Here is a 23,356-nt window from a genome sequence, read left to right as displayed (position 1 = left end):
CAGCTGGGTAGCTCAGTGGATTGAGAGCCAGGCCTACAGATGGGAGGTCCTAGGTTCAAATATGGCCTCAGACACTCCCCAGCTGTGTGACCCTGGGCAAGTCACTTAACCCCCAGTGCCTAGCCCTTACCACTCTTCTGCCTTGGAACCAATAACCATTATTGATTCCAAGATGGAAGGTAAGGGTTTTTATTTAAAAAAAAAAAAGAATTATAGTCTTTAGGACAGCTATATGACTCAGTGGATTGAGAGCCAGGCCTCAATACTGAAGGTCTTGGGTTCAAATATGGTCTCAAGACACTTCTTAACTGTGTGACCCTGGGCAAGTGACAACCCCCATTGCCTACCTCTTACTGCTCTTCTACCTTAGAATCAAAATATGCTATTGAGTTTAAGACAGAAGGAAAGAGAATTATATTCTTCATTTACAGAAGCTTTTTTGGAATTTGTATATCTGTACTAAGCTAGAAATTTCACCTCAAAATCCATATGAATGTAAGAACTCATAAATATTTCTCTTTTTCTAGGGCAAAATCATCTCCATTTATTCAGTGGGGTGTAGCCAGCTGAGCATTCTTTTGTGTACTACTTAAAGAGCCTAAGAAAAACTGGCTGGAAAGTGAAGGAATCAGTCACACCTCTAAATCCCTTCCTGGAGCGGTATGAGCATCTTCTAATGACTGGGACATTCAATCTTTATTACCTTTCTCAGCCCTGAGCTTTCATAGTCAAGTAAAAAGCCTATGAGCTCATCCAGAAAAGGGTGAAATGGAAAGCTGGAGAACAGAAGCCAAATTATTCTCCTGAGCCAAGCCAAACTAGCAATGGAGTATGGAATTCCAGCTGGTCTGGGTTGATGTCAACACAACCCTGAGGCTCAAGCATGAGAGGAAAGAGATCTCAATTCTCATCTTGGCTTTGCTACCAATTCATTATGAGATCTAGGGCAAGTTTTCCTTCTCCCGAGACTCATTTGTTTCCCTCTCTAAAAATGGTGACCATCTTTTTATATCTGCATTTATACAAATATTATTGATATTTATGTATATGCATGTATAGATAGATAGATAGAGATGGATAGATAGATAGAAATGGATAGATAGATAGATATAGATAGATAGATAGATAGATAGATAGAGATGGATAGATAGATGGATGGGGAGATAAAATCATACATTTACCAGGCATTTCAATAAGTGCCCATTGATTAATTTTTGGTCCAAGGGCTATTATAATGGGAAATAAATTCTTGATTTATTTACCTTCCCTTCATTTAAAGGCTAGTAAAATGGATAAAATGCCAGCCAGACCTGGATTCAAATCTTGCTTCTCATACTTATCAGTCCTTAACCACTCTCTATCTCACATGACTTCCTACACATCACATATGGGTTGAGGATCTGCCTGACTCCCCCAGTGAAATCCTTTGCGTTTCATCATACCCACCCAACCCTCATTGATTTGCCAAGACACTCTAGACTTCAGAAAAGTAAACATAAGCATTTTTCCCTCTTTTCCAAATTGCTCCCAAGTAGTCACCCATTGCCTGTCCAGTGGTAACTGAACTTCTAAAGGTGTATACAAAATAGAAGTTGAAAAAGAAAGAATTTTCTCTTTTGGCACTTAAAATAAACCCAAGCAATGTTAAAAAGATATATTACCGCTCAGCAGCAAGAACTAGAAAGAGAAATCCCATTCAAAATTACCCAAGACAAAATAAAATACTTAGGAATCTATCTCCCGAGACAAACACAGGAACTTTATGAACACAACTACAAAATACTCTCCACACAACTAAAACTAGACTTGAACAATTGGAAAAACATTAACTGCTCATGGGTAGGACGAGTCAATATAATAAAAATGACCATGTAACCCAAACTCATCTATCTATTTAGTGCCATACCCATGGAACTTCCAAAAAAAATTTTTACTGATCTAGAAAAAAACATAACAAAGTTCATTTGGAAGAACAAAGGATCAAGGATATCCAGGGAAATAATGAAAAAAAAATACAAAGGAAGGGGGCCTTGCAGTCCCAGTTCTCAGACTATATTATAAAGCAGCGGTCATCAAAACAATTTGGTACTGGCTAAGAGACAGAAAGGAGGATCAGTGGAATAGACTCGGGTTAAGTGACCTCAGCAAGACAGTATATGAAAAACCCAACGATCCCAGCTTTTGGGACAAAAATCCACTATTTCATAAAAACTACTGGGAAAATTGGAGGACAGTGTGGGAAAGATTAGGTTTAGATCAACACCTCACACCCTACACCAAGATAAATTCAAAATGGGTGAATGACTTGAACATAAAGAAGGAAACTATAAGAAAATTAGGCGAACACAGCATAGTATACATGTCAGACCTTTGGGAAGGGAGAGGTTTCAAAACCAAGAAAGACTTAGAAAGAGTCACAAAATGCAAAATAAATAATCTGGAATACATCAAATTAAAAAGTTTTTGTATAAACAAAACCAATGTAACTAAAATCAGAAGGGAGGCAACAAATTGGGAAACAATCTTCATAAAAACCTCTGACAAAGGTTTAATTACTCAAATTTACAAAGAGCGACATCAATTGTACAAAAAATTAAGCCATTCTCCAATTGATGAATGGGCAAGGGACATGAACAGGCAGCCCTCAGCCAAAGAAATCAAAACTATTAATAAGTACATGAAAAAGTGTTTTACATCTCTTATAATCAGAGAGATGCAAATCAAAACAACCCTGAGGTATCACCTCACACCTAGCAGATTGGCTAACATGACAGCTATGCAAAGTAATGAATGCTGGAGGGGATGTGGCAAAGTAGGGACATTAATTCATTGGTGGTGGAGTTGTGAATTGATCCAACCATTCTGGAGGGCAATTTGGAACTATGCCCAAAGGGTGATAAAAGACTGTCTGCCCTTTGATCCAGCTATAGCACTGCTGGGTTTGTACCCCAAAGAGACAATAAGTAAAAAGACTTGTACAAGAATATTCATAGCTGCACTCTTTGTGGTGGCCAAAAATTGGAAAATGAGGGGATGCCCTTCAATTGGGGAATGGCTGAACAAATTGTGGTATATGTTGGTGATGGAATACTATTGTGCTAAAAGGAATAATAAAGTAGAGGAATTCCATGGAGACTGGAACGACCTCCAAGAAGTGATGCAGAGCGATAGGAGCAGAACCAGGGAAACATTATACACAGAGACTGATACACTATGGTACAATCGAAGGTAATGGACTTCTCCATTAGTGTCAATGCAATGTCCCTGAACGATCTGCAGGGATCTAAAAAACACTATCCACAAGCAGAGGATAAACTATGGGAGTAAAAACACCAAGGAAAAGCAACTGCTTGACTAAAGGGCGTAAGGGGATACGACTGAGGAGAGACTCTAATTGAACACTCTAATGCAAATACCAACAACATGGAAATGGTTTCAAACCAAGAACACAAGTAATACCCAGTGGAATCGTGCGTCGGCTATGGGAGAGGTGGAGGGAAGGGGGTGGAGGGGAGGAAAAGAAAATGATCTTTGTTTCCAAGGAATAATGTTTGGAAATGACCAAATAAAATAATGTTTAAAGTGAAAAAAATATATATATTACCTAAGTGACTTTGCTGTTATTCCTATAAATTTGAGGGTAGTTAAAATACTCAAGGGTCCACCTTCATGGAACTTTTCCAAATAATAGCAACAAACTTTAATAAGACAGCATAGAAGACAATGATCTGTATACAGTCATGTTGATGGTATCTCTGAAGCTGCTGTGCTGAGTAATTTTTTTTAAAGATGAAATTAAGACAAGACTTTAGGGTTATCCTTTTGGATTCAAGTTGGCTTAGAGGATTTTTCTCCCTTTATATAATAATAATTACTTCCATTTGCATAGTATTTTAGAGTTTGTGAAGTATTCATAGGATTCTAGAATTTCAGAACCAAAAGGAACCTCAGAGCTCATCTAATCAAAGCCATAACTAAAGCAAGAATTCCTCCTACCCTTCCCCCAGCTTCCACTTGAATGCCTCTAGTATTGGGGAATTTCCTACTTCCCAAAATTGTCTATCAGAGTTAAGGTTAGGGCATCTTTCCATAAATAAAAACAAAACATTTATCTCTGAAATGTCTAACGATTGGTCCTGATTTTTTTCTTCTGGTACCAAGCAGAATAAGTACAATTTCTCTTCTACATGACAGCCCTTCAACTATTTGAAGAAACTTACTATGCGCCTCCTCCACCCCAGCATTCCTTTCTCTAGGATTAACATTTCCAGTTCCAACAATTGACTTTCATACTTCTCATTATTTTGAGTCTCTTCATCATCTTGACCACCCAACTTTTTGTATGCTACAGCTTGGTAAGCTACTTACTAATATGTGGCATCTGTCTGAAAAAAAAATGACAGAAAATATGCTCTAACAAGTGAAGAATACAAAAACAATAACCTTCCTCATTTTGTTTCCATTACTGAAGTGTAATATTTCATTAGGATTTTTTTGGTTGGGTTTGTGGCTTGTTGTTTTGTTTGTTTTTAGGGAGTGAGGGGGAAGGCTGCCAATTATCTCCCAAACCCTATCCATCTACAATAGTTTTTCTAGGATTATGAACTATTTTAGAGCCAATATAGATGAATCTAATCATTTAATGGAGCTTACATGGTTCCAACTAAAAGGTACAAGGAATGATACCACAGAGAATGTGTATCATCCAAGTCTCCTCAACATCTGAACAGAGGACATTATATTCATTAAGTCACCTTCTAGTCCCTTCCACTCCCCATGATTCTTCAAAATATTGATCCCAATTTGCTCCATTCCAAATATCATTCAGTTTTTTTCCTTAAAAATGTCTCAATTTTGTTGTACCTTAATATAATCATTAGCATGCAGCAGGATATCTCCTGTCCCTGTTTCTCTGCAAATTTTAACTCAACTTAGATGAGATTCATTCTTGGGAACCTGTCTAGGTCTTGTGCTTTATCTTTAGCAGTAGCCATAAGTCTTCTGATCAGCCAGGTACTGCTCACAGGCTATATCTGTTGTCAGGAAATGTTCTAAATTCACTCATTTGCACAGATAATTTTTTTTGAAAAGCAGAGGGATGAGGTAAGCAAACCTTGTGACTTTATGAGCATTAAAAGGCCATATTCAAAACAATGATTCAAATCATTTGCATAGACTAATATCTTTTTTCCTCCAGCATTTCCCTTTTGATTCACTTTCCTTTTTTTAATGCCCCAGGACATTCTATTAACAAAAAAAATTAATTTAATGTAAAATCAAGCATTGTCTCTGATTCACTCTCCGTGTAGCACTACAGGTCACTTGTCACAAATTCTAGCTAACATTGTACCTCAGGACACATTTGTACTAGCCATTGCCTGACTCTAAGGCATTCCCTCCTCAATGCTGCCCCTCAGTATCCTGATCTTTCTTTAAGGCCTACTTAGGCTCCACTTTATCAGGGGTCTTCCCTGATTATTGATGAATTCCCAGATTTACTCACTTTTATCTGTGCACAGGGTATCTCTGTTTCTGTAGAATAAAACTCCCTGAGGGCAATCAGTGTTTCATTTTTGTTTTTATCTTCAGCTTCTAGTTTAGTGTTTTGTATGTAGTATGCACTTAATAAATGTTTGTTAATATAAATGGGAAAAAATTAAAACCAAAGACTATAATTTTAGTAAACAATCTTAGCCCCAAAGGAGACATATAATGATATACCTTCCTCCCTTCTCTGTAAAGATGGGAGATTACAGCTGTTAAACACTACATATAATAATAAACAATAATGCGTTGACTAATTTTTCTAAATTGCTTTTTCTTCCTTCTTTTTCACTCTTTGGTATAAGAGATTGCTCTGGTTGGATAAAGAGAAAGGGTATTGGAAAATGAAGGCAATATAAAGGCAAACTATATTAATATTTTAAACTAAATATTGCGTTTTGAATGAATGCTAAAAATCCATACTTGGAAACAGACTTCTTTGAGAAAGGAATTCGTGAGACTTCATTGAGGAATTTAAAAAAGCTCATCCACCAAAACACAATGGATCATATTTTAAGTTTATGCAGTTTGAAACTTCTCTAGGTAAACAGATCAGGCCTCCCACTTAAACAGCCCCTGTCCTGACAAACCATTCACAGCTGGTAAACTGGTAAATTAAATTTTCTCTCAGCATCTCCTGGAGAACTAGGACCAATTCAGCTGTTCAGAATGAATAGTAAACTCCATATTCAAATAATCCCACATGGGATAAATTCTTTTTTTTTTTTACTTACAGAATTAATTTGAGGTTTTATAAAAAAAAAAAATTCTGCTACCTAGGCACCATATCCGATTAATGCGGCATTGTACCCTTCAAATTAAATTAATTTGGTTCAGAATAGCTCAGTTGAGTGTGAATGGCAGCTTCTTGAGTTTAGCTAATCTGTCTTTAAAAAACTTTAAATGTAAAGAATAAAAACATAAGACTGAAATCATTGCATATTTTCTCTCTTTTAGAGTGGTTTTCCATTTTCTATTATCACACAGTACATTAATTAGCAAAACTGCAGCCCATAAGCTGGATAATTTCAATTCTTTATACCTTCAAATGCACTGGACCATCACAGATCATTTTTCCCTTTTTTTCCATTTTAATATTTTAGAGAGTGTTAGAGAGAAAACAGTAGTCAACCAAGTTTAAAGAAGTTTGCCAAAAGAAATTGATGTCTCTGGGCCTTACTTTCCTCATCTACAGAATGAGAGAGTTGGAAGAAATATTCTCTAAAATTGAAGCTCAAATGGTCTATGAATCAATGAAAAAATTCTGAAAGATCCACATATAATTACTTTTTATCCCCAATGTGGATTCCCCTGACAGTCTAAAAATTGTGCCATTTATGTCTCCCTCTGACTAATATCACTTTCCTTTGTGTAAAATATCCTGTCTTTGATAAGATCTGATGAATGGTTATGAAAGATACTGTGGTGGGCAATGGGGAAACCAAAGTGAATTAGAACCTTTGGCCTTGAGAATCTTACACCCTACTGAAGAATCAGGTAAAATGATAAGTGGATATGAGATAATTTGAGAGAGGAAAGAAGAATCACAATTGGAAGAAAATGGAAAGACTTCCTATAGGAAGTAGTAAATAAAATGAGTTGAAGAAATTTTAAGGATTCTAAAAGGTGGACTTAAAGAAGGAAGATCTCCTGTACAAAGGCACAGAGATTGGAGATAAAATAGAATGCCAAGTTCAGGGGAGCAACAAGTAAGTCAATTGAGCTTGAATGTGGATTACATGAAGGAGAACCTGGAAAGGTTGGCTTTTAAGTATCAAGTATGCGATGGCTTGACTGATTCACAAAATAGGAGTAGGTAGTGTCCCAGGGCCAAGTAGTTATGCTTGAAGAAAATTATTTTACTGACTGGGTAGAGAATGGAGAATGGAGAGGGAAAAGACTAGGAGCTAAGTAACTAATTAGGAGTATATTACAATAGTCTGGAGAAAAGGGGATGAATTCAACAGATGTTATAGAGGTCAAAATGACAAGACTTGGTGCTGATTTGCTATGAGAAGATGAGGAAGAAGGAATTATTGAAGATGACTCCATGGTATGAATCTGGGTGAATAGGTGGATACTAGTAACCTCAACAAGAATAAGGATAAGTAAGGAGGACTTGGAGGATAAGTAAGATCAGGACATGCAGAGTTTGGAATATCTAGGGAACATCCATATACAAAAATCCAGTAAGCAATCAGTATTGAAAAAACTGGAAGTCAGGAGAAATATTAGAGCTGGGCATGTCAAATAGGAAGGCATTAACATAGAGATGACAATTGAAAGTATGTAATTGATGGAAATCACCACTATAAAGGCTGTAAAGAGATAAAGATTAAGGGAATGCCCATGGGTAGGGCTGGGAAATGGAGGGTATTCTAGCAAAGGAGACTAAGAAGGAGTAGTTGACCCAGGTGGGAAGAAAACCAGAAGAAAGCAGTGTCATGAAATGTAAGGGAAGAAAAAGACTGAAGAGATGCTAGAAAATGTCAAAAGCTGAAGAAAAGTAATATAGTCAAAAGTCAAATAAGGAACGAGAAAAGACAACTAGATTGATCAGTCTAGATGTGGTTGGTAACCTTAGAAATAATAGTTTCTATAAGAAAGCCAGATTGAAATGAGTTTAGGAAGGAGAGGAAGAGGAAACAATACATTTAGATAACTTTTTGTAGGAATTTGGTGGTGAAAAACAAAGATTATAGGAGGTCCCCTAAAGGATGATTAAAACTGATTCCTCCTTTAAATTCCTCCTATCTTCTTCCCTTCCCCTCTACAGTAAATTCTAGTGATAATTTTAATTTCTCTTTTTCAGTATTCATAGACATTGATGGAAGAAAATAATAAGAATGTTGTAAAATCTTTGACAAAAGATTTTCTCAGTAGGGATGTTGTGGCACACGGGACACCAATAGTCTGATTCCACTACTATACCCGCAACTTCCACACAATTTGAAGTTCATGGAAAAACAGAGCAGCCATGAAGCAGTTGTTCTACCCATCATAACTAATGTTGCATTGAATGATATGTCTGCTCAAAGTAGATAAATCTTAAAACTCAACCAATAATAACTCACATCTACCGCATGTTTTAAGGTTTAAAAGACACCTTTCCTGCAATAGCTTTGGGAGAGAGAGAAGGCAAATACTATTAATTGGACCAGTTGGGTGATTCTATCAATAATAGTCAATAAACATTTATCGATGGAATTTAACTATGTGCTAGACACTGTGTGAAGCCCCAGGGATACAAAGAAAAGTGAAGTACTGGGTGAACTCCTGATCTCAAGAACAATATACAAATAACTACATACAAACAAATTAAATACAAATAGTAGATAACCAACCGAAGGAAGGCATCAACAGTAAGAGGAGTTGGGAAAAGGCTTTATGAAGCAGGTGGGATTTTAAGTGGGACCTGAAAGAAGTCAGAAAAGGTAAAGGGCAGAGATGCAAAAGGCAAAAAATTCCAGGTCTGGGTTTGCTTTGACAAGGAGAAATTCCACCTCTTCATGTAAAACAGGCTGAAGGAAGAGATAGTTGTAAAGAACATCTGAGGGATATGAGATAAGGAGGAAGTAGAAGAAGAGGTGGTTCTCCATATATGGCCATATTTTCTCCATATATGGAACAAGGTCCTCATCTGAGGAGATGGGAAAAGAGGCTTTGATCTTTGATGCCTGACTAAGTTCTCAGAAACCCAAAGAACCTGCTTTAGCCACCTTAACAGTCATTGGAACAAATTGTTCTCATCTGCCCATTCCTCCAGGGGGAGTTTTTACATGCTATGGATTCTTTAAGCCCCAATGGAGCATACACCTTCGCAGAACCTCGCTAACTAGAAAAGTTTCCAGTGTGAGCCACCAGCAGGTTCTATGATGTTCATCCAATGACCAGCATAACTAATTCTGATGAAATTTAGTGAATTCTATCAACAAGTAGATGTCCACCAACTGAAAACAACAACTTTCACTACAGTAGTTCCTAAAACTACCTGTTGATTTGTAGAGGGGTTACAATCCACCTCACTACAAAGTCTACTCATCCTGATGAAATCATGGCTTTCTGAAGTTGAAATAAAACGTTCCTGTGAGGAAGCAAGTCCCATTTTTCCCATTTAATTCATAGCTGTGTTACAATTGGGGCAATAGGGTTTCCCACTTAATTGAATATTATTATGAACAGAAAATTTACCATACATACCATACATGATGAATTTTCAAATAATTAGATTGGAATTAGTATCAATTTACCAATGGGCTGTGTTCTCAAAAATTCAGAATGTAGTATAGTATCTCTATTGACATTGTTGATTAAATTTCACAAGCCAGTTCACAAAAGTTCATAAAGGTCTACTTAATCCATGATGTCAAAACAATAAACCAATATGCATCTATTGTTGTTGTTCAGTTGCTTCTGATTCTTCATGACCCTATTTGGGATTTTTTCGGCAAAGACCCTGGAGTGATTTGCCATGTCCTTCTCCAGTTCATTTTGCAGCTGAGAAAATTGAGGCAAATGGAGTTATGTGACTTGACTAGGGACATATAGCTAGCAAGTATCTGAGGCCAGATATGAAGATCTTCCTGACTCTGGGTTCAGTGCTCTATCCACTGTGCCACCTAGCTGCCCCTAATGCCTCTGTTAGGCACTTACTATCTGCTAGGCACTATATTAAGCACTAGGGTCACAAAGAAAGGAAGGGAAAAGAGTTTCTAGACTTAAGGAGTTCACAACCTAATGGAGGAGATAATATACACTCATATTTTTTAAATGATTTATACATGATAAATTGGAAATAACCTCAAAGATAAGGCACTAAGATTAAAGTAGACTTGGAAAGGGACTTTAACAGATAATTGGAGCCAGGAGGTAGAGAGGAGGAGGGAGAAAATTTCAGGCATGGCTACAGCCAGCAAAAATGTAAAGTCTGGAGATAGAGTATCATGTTGAAGGAACAGCACGGATATCAATGTCACTGGATGGCAGAATACATGGAGGAGAGTAATGTTTTCCAGTAAAGAAATAGGAAAGGTAGGTAAGTACCAGGTTACAAATAGCTCTGAATGCCAATAGATGATATTCTATTTGATTCTGGAAGTAATAGGGAACCAGTGAAGTTTAATGAATAAGGGAATAAAATGTTCAGATCTATACTTCAGGGAGATCAATTTGACAGCTTAGTGGAGGACAGACTGTAGTGACAAGAGACTTAATGCCAAGAGATCTAGCAAAAGTCTGTTCCAATAGCCCAGTGAGGTAATGAAGGCCCATGCCAGAATGATGGCAGTGTCAGAGGAGATAAGAGAGTACAGTTGAAAGCTCTTATGAAGGTAGAAATTCCAGAACCCGGCAAATAGTTGTGTTTAATAACACTAACCCAAATGGCAAGGCAACCAGGTGGCACAGTGGATAGACCTCTGGGCATAGACTCATGAAAATTCATTTTCCTGAGTTCAAATCTGACCTCAGACACTTAGTGTGTGACTCAGGGCAAATTCCTTAACCTTGTTTACCTCAGTTTCCTCATTTGTAAAATGAGCTGGAGAAGGAAATGGCAAACCACTCCAGGATCTTTGCCAAGAGAACCCCACATGGGATCATGAAGGATAAGTCGAACATCACAGAAGAGTTACTGAATGACAAAATGGCCCAAGTGTATATTTAATTGCACCAACATAAGATCTGTGTCCTTTGGACTGATCATTGGATCAAAGTTTTAGAACTGTGGAAACTCTGAGGCTATCCAATCCATCCTTCTCGTTTTACAAACAAGGTCCCTGAGCCCCAACAAAGTTAAAATGACTTGCTTAAGAACCAATAAACAATAAGTTCCAAAGTCAGTCCTTGAACCTAGATTCAAATTCACCATGCTCTCCAGGGTACCAGACAAGCTTTCCCTACACTTCCTATTCTCCATATTCCAATATTAATTATATTCTGCATCTTTATTTCCCAAATCAAGCACCCATCCCTTTATTGTGGCTTATTTTAGATAGATGGCAGGAGAACAACAATCAGATTAGATTAATTAGCTCATCAATTATTTAACTTTTTTAAACCCTTACCTTCCATCTCAGAATCAATACTAAGTATTGGTTCCTAGGCAGAAGAGTGGTAAAGGCTGGGCCATGGGGGTTAAATGACTTGCCCAGGGTGACACAGCTGGAAAGTGTCTGAGGCCAAATTCAAACATAGGACCACCCATCTCTAGACCTGGCTTTTAATCCACTGAGTCACCCAGTTGTCCCCCATTATTTAAATGTTTAAAAGCTGGTGCTGGTTAACTGAAATGAAGCCAAATCATCTTCCCACTAGCCAGCCAGCCCTACCCAGGACTCTGTCCCTAGGATCAAACTGCCTAAGCATTTTCTGTTTTTAGAGTTTCTGAATCTATTGCTTCTCTAATGGATCCCATAGCGAGCAGCAGAAACTCTAGCATTGAATGGTGTAAGCAGAATAGACATGAGCAAGGCATATTCCACCTATACAATATCGCTAATCCTAAAATGATACTAATTAGAATTGAGTCTTTCCTTGATGATTCAGGACTTTACACAGCAGGATTTGGTCATGCCTTTAGATCATTAATATAAATATCAATGAACATTACCTAGTACTACCACAAAAAAGTTTTCAATTATCTGTTCATTTCATTGGCTGTGTTGTTATTGATAATGAAATAGTATTTGATATTCATTAGTATATGATAATAATAATAATATAGATGGGCAGCTAGGTAGAAGAGTAGATTGAGTACCCAGCTTGGGGTCAGGGAGATTCATCTTTTAAAGTTCAAATCTGGTCTTAGACACACTAGCTGTGTGACCTTGGGCAAGTCATTAACACTGTCTCAGTTTCCTCCTCTATAAAATGAGCTGGAGAAGAAAATGGCAAACTACCCCAGTATCTCTGTTAAGATAACCCAAAATGGGTCCATGAAAATTAGATATGACTTAAAGAACTGAACAACTGTATTAACAATACAATAAGAATATTTAGAAATTCTCAAGGCAAGAAAATTATTTTATACTCTCAGTTACAATAGAAAAATAAGAAATCACCTCCTGGGCAGTATCTTAGGGAGAAGAGAAGTTCCTTAGAGAATGGCCATAGTTTAAAAAAAAAGACAAAGGAATGGAGAGATAACCTTTGAAGCCCCTTTACTATACAACTTTATTTTTCATTCCAAATGCTTTAAATAAGAGAAATTCTCATCAATCTTATTCTTAGTAGGTTCCTCAGAGACACAAATAAAAACAATTTTCATTTGTTAAAGTAGGGGGCAGCTGGGTAACTCAGTGGATTGAGAGCCAGGTCTAGAGACAGGAGGTCCTGGGTTCAAATTTGGCCTCAAACACTTCCTAGCTGTGTGACCCTGGATAAGTCACTTAACCCCCATTACCAAGCCCTTAGCACTCTTCTACCTTGGAACCAATACAGAATGTTGATTATAAGACAGAAGGTAAGGATTAAAAAAAAAAAAAGATAAAGTATGCTGGGGCATCAAGGTAGCTCAATGTATAGAGATCCAAGACTGGAGATGGGAGATCCTGGATTCAAATAAAGCCTTCGACCCTTCCTAGCTGTGTGATCCTAAGTAAGTCACTTAATTGCAGTTGCTTCATCCTTTCCACTCTTCTGTCTTGGAACAGACACAGTATCAATTCTAAGACAGAAGGCATGGTTTAAAAAAAAAAATCTGGAGGCAGATGGGTAGCACAGTGGATTGAGAGTCAGGCCTAGAGACAGGAGGTCCTAGGTTCAAATCTGGCCTCAGACACTTCCCAGCTGTGTGACCCTGGGCAAGTCACTTGACCCCCATTGCCTAGCCCTTACCACTCTTCTGCCTTGGAGCCAATACTCAGTATTGACTCCAAGATGGAAGGTAAGGGTTTAAAAAAAAAATCTGTTATCCAATTCTGATGACCAAAAGCAAAAACAAAAACAAAAATCTTTCTCTAGATTTGTTTCTTCCAAAGAATTCTAAGTGTTTCATGATTCCTGCCTTGCTAACTAACACATTGTCACCATGACCCAGAGAGAGAATTGGTGATTCAAGATCATTACTCCAGGCTCCTTTCTTGACAGGGAAATAGTGGAAGGAATAGATAGAAATAGTTAGAACCTTTGTATAAATGACATCAAAGGAACTCTACCAACCCCTCCGTTTAGTCTCATCTGACCTACTCGTGATCGATCAAGTCAAATCAATAAGCATTTGTGAAGTACCTACTATGTGCCAGGTACTGTGCCAAGCGCTAAGGATACAAAGACATCCAAAAACAGTCCTGCCTTCAAGGAGTTCATAGTTGACGGGAAAGAGAGCTAGAGAGACAGCATTAAAGCAACCATGCATAAACATATTATATATATATATATACATATATATATATATATGTATATATATATATATGTGTGTGTGTGTGTGTGTGTGTGTGTGTGTGTGTGTGTGTTTATGTCTGTATAAATTGGATGTGGAATCAGAGGGAAAGGACTAGCTTTAAGAAAATCAAGAAAGGATTCTTGCAGAAAATGAGATTTTAGCTGAGACTTGAAGGAAACCAGGAAACTCCAGAAAGCCAAAACCAAAGGCAGGAGAGAAATTCTAAGCATGGGAGACTGAGTGAAAATATATGGAGTTGGGAGACGGAGTGCCTTATGTGAAGAAAAGCAGCGAGGCCAAAATCCCTGGAGAGTAGAATTCAGAGAAAGGGATAAAGCGAACAAGGACTTGAAAGAGAGGAAGAAGTCAGGTTAGTTGTGATAGACTTTAAAAGAGGGTTGGTATATTCATTGGTACTTGGACAGCTATTTAACCTAGTTTGGCACCTTTATAAAAGGCTTAAGTTCTGTTGTCTCTTTTGAAATAAAGCCACCCAGTCTCTTATAATTTCAGTCTCTTCTAGCATCACTGTAGTCTGGCTCCAGTCAATTGCTTGGGCTATGGTCACATGGGTGCCCTCATTTTCCAGAACCAGACCAGGACCCTTTTGTGTGGGTGAGTTTCACTGATAGTTTATATGCTTTTTGTAATCACTGTAGCCATATTGGAGGTGGCAGAGACCACATTTCTTTTCATTGAGATTCAAAACCAGACAGACACAATTAAGTAATCCTAAAAATGGAGATGTTGATGAAAAGTCATTTTATAGTACTAAAGTGTCAACCTCAAATTCCTTTGCTACTTTCACAGCCAAAATTCAAACATTAGGTCTACTCACACTGCTCTTCCCACTCTTGCTCCTCCTTTTCACTGGCTTGGCTCTGCTGCTGCGCTTGCTTCAGGGTCCAATACAACTCTTTGGCTCTCTGTTCTTCCTGAAGGCGAATTTGCATTTCCCCCTTTTTCCTCTCCTCTTCTTCTTTTCTCTAAAACAGGACATATTGAGGAGGATGTCAGATACCTGACTAGGGAGAAGAAAAGAGAGTCTGTAGGAAGGGGAGGAGGAATAAACCTCTATAATGTGGGCTCTGTGGGACAAAGCATTTTGTCAAAACACCTGCATAACTATCCAGGCAAACCCACTTCCAGTCATGTCTGTGCTCCCACTGGTCACAAATCAGCAATGTTCCCAGAAACAAATTCAGCCCGACGAGCTATTCGGCCAGGAAGCCTTGTGGAAAGAAAATGATTTGTGTCTGTGAACATCTCCTCAGGACTAAGCTGTTTCAGTACAAAATGCTAACAGAAGCAAAATAACAGATTTATTTCCTTTTCTGTGGCCCTAACAAGATTTGATTTAGTTGTTATTTTTTTTTTTTAGAATATAGACCATCTTCCAATTCAAAGATATATTTTCCAACCAACTAAAAAGGATCCAAGTCATCTAGGAAATCCAAGTGCTACTTTTCAGATAGAATGTATCCACCACATCCCCTTCAGTGGCTTATAGCAATCTAATTCTGAGCATCCTTTTTCCCAGGAGCAACTTCACTGCTTCACATTTTATGAAGGTGTTCCTGCTCCCAATAACGTAAAATTAAATTTCATTAAACAGTAAGCAAAAGAACGAGACTTTTGTTCACTAACTTTCTTTAATCACCAAGTCCAGAAGGCCTGGAGAAAATCTATGGAGGGATGCTCTCATGCTCACCTGGAAACATAAATCTTTCCAATCCAATAGGAAATATACCAAAGTCTTTGTTGATTGATGGCATCTCCATGATGGAGGTAAATGCTTACATGGGATGAAGGCTGTGATCTAGATCTCCATCTCTATCCTTCAGATATAAGCAACCTCTGGATAAAGATTAAAAACCCTTCAGGTAGCATTTGAAAATAATGTCTCATCAATAGGAAAGTTACATTAGTATTTCAGTTAGAGTGGTATTGTATCTACATTAATCCCTCATTAGGCTATTCCCAGTAATACTCTGATAATGAATCCAGGATGAGTTATTAGAGGTAGATTAATGGTTCGAGTCACTATTGATATAGAGATACTCTTGCTTTTTTTCTACGTATCTTTGTGGTAAAATAAATTTTGCATTTAAGAGAGAAATATGTAGGAAAGAATATACAGTTTCTGAAGCAAGCATAGTTTATTATAAATTAATGAGTTTCTGAAGCAAGTATGGTATGCTGGAAAGATGAAACGACTTGAAGTTGGAAGAGCTAGATGCTAATCTCAGCCTTGCTCCTTATGCCCTGTGTGACCTTGGACAAGTTACTTACCTTTTGAGGCCCCAGGTTTCACAGTGTGATACAACAGAAAGATCATTAGATATTGAATAAAAGGATGTGGATTCAAATCCCAGTCTTGTTACCTACATGATCTTGGTCAAGTCACCTAACCTTTACAGCCCTCATCAGTAAAGTTGTCACAATAGGTTAGACTCGGTGGCCTCTGAGGTCCCTTCCATTTATACAAATTGTTAGCCAATTGTTCATGTACTTCTTTGTGATATGTGTTTTACTACAGTCTCATATTTAAGGGATATATTCTATTTCAGCATTGAGTGGGGGTTTGTGGCTGTGTGTCACATTGCTCCATGGAGATCATAAACCCCTTGAAAACAGGGACTGCATTTTAAATTTCCTTGTGTCCCCACAGGGGCCTTACATACCATTGAGACAAAGAAGCTGCTTCATAAATATTTGTTGAAATAATTGTAAAATTAACTAAAAAATAAAAGTTTTGACTACCAATTTCTTCAACTTTCTGATGGACTTATGATTCAGATATGAGCAGTTCCCACCAGACTAGGCTGACTCAAACAGGAATGTAAACTTGGGAAAAGATAAGGAAAAAATGCATAAAGGGACCTCTGGGACCCCACTAAATGTTGTCCATTGCCAGAGGGAAACTTCTCAGGCCCTCCTCTGTCCCTGGCACCTTTATCTTATTCACTTGTCTTTTTCCTAGAAAATCCCAGAACCTAGAAGAAATCATCACAGGAATCTTGGAAAGAATGAATATACAAGATTATGTTGGCATGTGTATTCCTAGACTGCTGTTCTTTGGAAATTGACCACTTCCAGTTGAATATAAAAAAGATTTTCTTCATTTCAGATCCCATAATTTACACCCCACAGTCAACAGTTGGCAATCAGATTCCTTAGCTCTGTGCTTGGTACTGCTTTTTAGAATTCACTCCCTGGCACAAAGGGGAAGGGAAAAGAAGGTGAATTCTGGAGGTAAAGAAGGACAGAAAAGTGTGGTTTATGGTTCCATTTCTCTATCAGGTCTCCTTGAGACCTCTCATCTCCATGTACCTAATAGATTCCCTTTGAACCCATTATTCCCTCCATAACTTTCCACTTCTTAATAATTGGGCTATTTTGTTTGTTTAAGTCCAAGAATTATTTTTTGTCCTTAATGAGGAAGGGCTAGTAACCAAATAGACTCCAAAATGGTTTTCTGGAAGGTTCTTTAAAGTACCTAAGGGGCAAATATTATTCTCAATGAGTGTTGATTGATGGTGATAAAGCCCTCCCAATGTTTTTGTTCAAGTTGAGAAAAAAATCAAGTCAAGCCCTGATATTACCCAAGTGACCCATCACCAAAGAACAGGCACTCACTCAAAGTTTGGCCCAACACCAAGTACAATTGGTTGAAAGCAATTAATCTAGAATAACTTCACTATTGTGCCTATATTGCAAGAGGTCATCTCATATTATGTTTCACGGCTCGGTGGTAAATCAATCGATACATATCCATTAAATGCCTTTTGTGTGCCAAGAATTGTGTTAGGCATTCGGGGTAAAATAGACTGGACCTCTTGATTCCATTAGTCTATGAATTCCCTCTAACAATGAAGATTAGAACCTTCTCTGCAATTTACCTGGTCTTAGAGAGACTGGGCAGAAGGGTTATACTGGAGACCCAATGGGAAAACTCTTTACAGCCATTAAAATATAATTGGGAAATGTTTAGCAAATTAAATAAAAACATAATGAATATAGATAATGTTAATATATGGTTTTCTAAATCAATATAAGATCCCACCTGGATCTGCTTCTATTTGAATAGAAAACTGAGAGGTTGGGGGCTTTGCCAGGCCATAAAATCAACATATATTAGGGGTAGTATTTGCATCTAGTTCCTGCCTTTGATGCCATACTGGCTCTAGGGATACAAAGACAAAAACTAAATGGTTCCTGATTTTGAGAAGCTTATATTCTACCAGAGGGAACAACATATGTGTTTATAATGCAAAATATATACAAAGTAAATGCAAAAGAGTTTCAGGGACCCTAGTAGCTGGGGGATCAAGAAAGTCCTCTTCAAGAAAGTGGCTACCCTTAAATTGAACTGAGAAGGGAGCAAGGGAACCTAAGAGGTTATCAAGGTGGTGCAGTGCATAGAGCATCTGATCTGGAGCCAGGAAGGCCTGAGTTCAAATTTGGCCTCAGATACTTACTGGCTCTGTGATCATGGAAAAGTCATTTCACTCTGCCTCGGTTTCCTTATTGGTAAAATAAGTCAGAGAAGGAAATGTTCCTTGCCTAGAAAACCCAAAATGAGGTCACGAAGTCAAACATGACTGAAAAAAAGTGATGAACAACAAAAAGGGATTCTAAAAGGCAGAAGTAAGAAAGCCATGCATTACAGATATGGGAGGATTACAGCCTCTCCCTAACCTAATAACCCATCATTCTGCTATATCATGCTACCACCATGCTATAGCATAAAAACTCACCACCCTCTAGCCAGAGGAGTGTTAAACTTTCTGAAATTATTCTCAAATGACAGAAATAGGGAAGTCAGATTCCAATTAGAAACCTTTCCAACTTGGTCAGACATTCTACAGAGTAAACTGACGCATAAAGTTGGTTTCTGTTTGATTTTCTTTAATGTTTTATAATTATTATAATATGGTCAGTTTTCTTTGTATTCCTTTGTATTTTATTTTATGTATTTAAAAAGTTATTCTGATAAGGAATTAATAATGCAAAATACACAGAAAGTAAAATTAGGGACCTAGTACCTGAGGGACCAATAAAATCATCATGAAAGTGTCTAAAGGGGGTCCAAAGGGATCTATGACATGAAAAGTTTAAGATCCTCTGATGTAGACCTTGTATTCTTCTGACCCAGCTTTGAAGAACCCAGGGACACCTCCTTTCCTAAATTAGCCATCAGAGAGATATATCATCAATGCCTATTGTGATAAACTTTTTTTTTAAGCCCTCACCTTCCATCTTGGAGTCAATACTATGTATTGGCTCCAAGGCAGAAGAGAGGTAAGGGCTAGGCAATGGGGATTAAGTGACTTGCCCAGGGTCACACAGCTAGGAAGAGTCTGATGTCAGATTTGAACCCAGGACCTCCCATCTCTGGACCTGACTCTCAATCCACCAAGCCACCCAGCTTCCCCCTGTGATACACTTTTAAAAAGCAGATTATTTGTTTCGAAGGCCTTCAGCAGTGTCTCAACCTCATGTTCTTCAGAACTTGATATGGTTTCAGTCTTGTTCTCTGGACCAGCTATGAATATTGGTTCAATTTATAATCTCTCACATTAGTCCAAACTTGAGAACTAGGAATGTCCCTTGATTTGCAGGGGGGGTGGGGGAAGGAAGCACAGAACCAGAATGTCCAACAAAATCAACTTTATTACAGGCCTAACCACTGTCCTTGCTTACACTTTAGCCTATAATTCTCACCCATGATTTAGATGTAAAGATTCCTTTGATCCCTATCATTAATCCTAGCCTACATCTGATAATAACTTCTTGAGTTTTGGAGTTCTTCAAAAGGAAATCTGATAGATAACCTATCAGGGAAGGGAATTTTTCCCAGTCTGATTTCCTTATATCCAAAATGTCTAGAAGAGAAAGATCTAGGGAGTCTTACTAATTGTCAACCAGTTGAATCTCTATATTATTCTAGGTATAAGGGAAGCATGCATGGAGAACATATCCAATTGTCATATTCTGTGAGGAAATTTCATTCTCTCATCTTGCATTCTCTCCTAAGGACTTATGTATGAGTTAGGAGATAATATGAAATAAAGCTAGAAAATACAATTGGAACCAGACTGCAAAAGGCTCTAAATGGCATCTAATTGGTTTGTATTTCATTCCAGAGATAATAGTCACTGAAGATTCTTTAGCAAGAAAACAACATATAAAAAGAGGGAAAGGTTGTAATTTAAGGAGACTCTTTTTAGAAAACCTGGGGAAGACCTCAAAATTTTATATTCCCCCCCAATATCAGTACATTTTATATTCTTCACAGAGCAAACAATTTTAAATTAAACAAAAATGTTTCTGAGCCTTAAATGAGATGTGTCACATAATATTCCAGGTCTTCCCATTGCCTTCCTACTTCAAAATAGTCTTTCCTCTAGTCCTTTTGGGTTCTTAATGCATGTTGGAATAAAAAAGCAGGTTCTGGGTTATAAATACCTAAAAAAAGCAGGTTCTGTGTTATAAGTACCTAAAGAATAGATATTCTGAAAGACAAAGCCAATGCACTAGAGAAGAATGAGCATGATGTACCATAAGCTTATCACTAAATTGTGATAGAGGACTCAAAAAACAAATAAAGGACTGCTAAACTCAGTGATCTGAGAACCAGGTTCAGAGATTAGAAGTCCCAGCTTTAAATCTGCATTTAAATACCCCAAACATTTCCTAACTGTGTGACTTTGGGCAAGTCATTTTTTATTACCTATTACCCTATTATATATATATATACCCTATTACCTAGCCCTTACTACTCTTCTGCCCTGGAACCATTGATTCTAAGATAGAAGGTAAGAGTTTTAAAAAATGAAATAAAGACTAAAAAACTTTGTCACTAAACAGAGCCAAAGATACAGATTATTTCTTAATATGAATTGTCATTTACTAGACAACTGGAGAAAAGGCTTGTTAATTTTGTAAATTCTCTTATTGAGAGAAGATGAAATTCTATGGGATGCCTGAATTATTCAGAGGGCTTCCTTGAGCCTCTTTTTCCCACTCTAGAATGGTAAATCTGCTGGAGTATATTTAAAAGATAAAGTCTGAGGGGATGAAAAAAGTAAGCTGTCTTTATTGGTGAATAAGTATGAACTCATCTGGCTACCTAATGACCCAAGATCATTCTTCATCTCTTATCTAATCACCCACCAAGAAAGTCAGACTCTACTTGGACTTCTTGGCATCTACCCCATGCCCAAACACATTCTCGCATCCCCCCAATACTATAACTATCCCCCCCCACTTTCCAGCTCTTGCTTTGGGAACAGTAATCTAATCTTCTAACCCAATCCAATCTAATACTGCTATTGTCTGCTTTATTACTCCACTAGCCATCCCTGTGACTCCCCAGAGCAAAATCAATTTTCCTAATCATTACTCCCATACCCATGCTACCTTCCCAACATCATCATCATCATCATCATTGCACTTCTGTCATACATATATTTGCAATATATTTTACATGTATTATCTCATTTGATCATCATGACAACCCCTTGAGGTAGTTTCTATTATTATTCTCATTTTCTAAACAAGAGATTGGAAGCTAAGGAAGCTTAAGCAATTTGTTCAGTCAGTTAGGAAAAGCCTGAATCAAGTCCTCTAACCTCACTTTTGTATTTGTATCTCCAACCCCTACCACCTGGCACAAAGGAGACACTTCAGAATATTTCTTCATTTCTTCATTTTATTTGGGGAGATTCACAAGAATCCAAAATAAATTCATTATAATATTAGAAACCTAGCTGTGCAAGGGCTTGAGATAGAATATTTCCTGGTAATGTGACAAGAATAGAGAGAAGGGATCAGTAGATGGCATGGTAGATAGAGAGTCAAGCCCAGTGATAGGAGATCTCAGGCTCAGATTTGGTCTCAGACACTCCCTAGCTGTGTGATCCTGGGTAAGTCACTTTACTCCAATTGCCTACCCCTTAAATGTTCTTCTGCCTTGGAAATGATAGCATTCATTCTAAGACACAAGGTAAGGGTTTAAAAAACACATAGAAAGCATACTTGGCATTACTGTCAAAATGATAGCTTCCCACTTCTTTAACTTAGCCAACCAATATTATTACAACTGCAATTATTTTACCCAATCAGAAATGAGGGCATTGAGGAACAATTACTATTATTCCTATTAACATGATTATCAACAATAACATAAGTGATGATAGTATTCACTAACACAGTGTTATTTTTCTCATTTTGTTAACAGTTATTTTTAAAAGGCAACTATGAAAGTCAACATGAAATTTTAATTTAAATGGCCTGTACCATTTCCAGGAAAATCCCGAGAAGATGAAGAATTGAATTGCTTTTACCTGTGAGGCTAGAAGATCTTGCTAGTCCAGGCCAGCTCTCTTAGCAGCTCAGCTAATCTAGTCTGTCTCATCCTGATAACTCATCAGTAATTTCACACCATACATGACCCACATAGGTCATCCATCTGTCTGATGCCAATGGAAAATATCACTGAGCTGAGGTGACTCCCTGACAGATGTCCAACAGGGGCCTGGGCTCCTGAAGTCTCCCATAAATAACAAGGACTCTCTGTTAAGAAAAGGCCAAAGTAAAAAAAAAAAGTAGAAAGGTGATTCTCATGCTTAATTGGACAAACTTAGAGTCACCAGACCCATGTCCAATTGCCTCATTATCAAAGTCACTATAATTACAACCACATCTTAAACATATCAAACTAAAAATAATCACCCAAAGTATATTAAGGGGGGAAATCCTTAATTCTAAATATTGTCAATTCTCTTATTTGTGATCAAAATGAGAAATTAGGCTATTGGAGCAAACAATAACATCCATGAAAACTAAAGAGTAAACAGGTGAAGATGATTTAATGGACTCCAAAGGTGAGCAATGCTCCTTAGAGCAACAATGATTATAAGGATGGCTATTATTGTAATTACAATTGTCAGATAGTTGGGGCTGGGCTGAACTTGGAATCAGGAAGACTTGCATCCAAATTCTGGCTCAGATATTTCCTAGTTAGTTGTGTAACCCTGGGCAAGTCACTTAGCCTTTTGATGTCTCAGTTTTCTCATCTGCATGCCGAAGATAATGATAGTACCTTCCTCCCAGACAGTCCTCATTTTTTTGAGGATTAAATGAATAACATGCTTAAAATGGCAAACCTCAAAGTGTTATAAAACCTTAGCTGTTATATTATTATTGTTATTATAACTCCTTATCTGTAAAACAGAACAGGATCTATTCCTTTAAAAAACTGTTTTGTTTCCTGTGTCCCCAGAACTTTTCACAATGCCTAGCACATATCACACTTAATAAATCTGATTGATTAATTCATTAAAATGAAGCAGATAGATTAAATTATTTCCAAAATCCCTTTTGGCTCCAGGGTCTAGATTTCTCAATAAGTGAATATCTCTG

The 23,356-nt window shown here is 37.5% G+C and overlaps 1 protein-coding gene across 1 annotated transcript in view; it reads right to left on the bottom strand.

Annotated features, from left to right (window-relative positions):
* The window catches only part of SH2D4B (SH2 domain containing 4B), a 207,711-nt gene that overhangs the window by 98,685 nt on the left and 85,670 nt on the right, over window positions 1-23,356 (bottom strand). The window contains 1 exon segment of the mRNA XM_056800181.1: window positions 14,766-14,913. Coding sequence (XP_056656159.1) covers window positions 14,766-14,913 — 148 coding nt within the window.

Source organism: Monodelphis domestica, chromosome 1, assembly GCF_027887165.1.
Source record: "Monodelphis domestica isolate mMonDom1 chromosome 1, mMonDom1.pri, whole genome shotgun sequence".
NCBI lineage: Eukaryota > Metazoa > Chordata > Mammalia > Didelphimorphia > Didelphidae > Monodelphis > Monodelphis domestica.
Note: the sequence above shows the minus strand (reverse complement) of the source record. Positions and strands in the feature narration are given on the sequence as shown.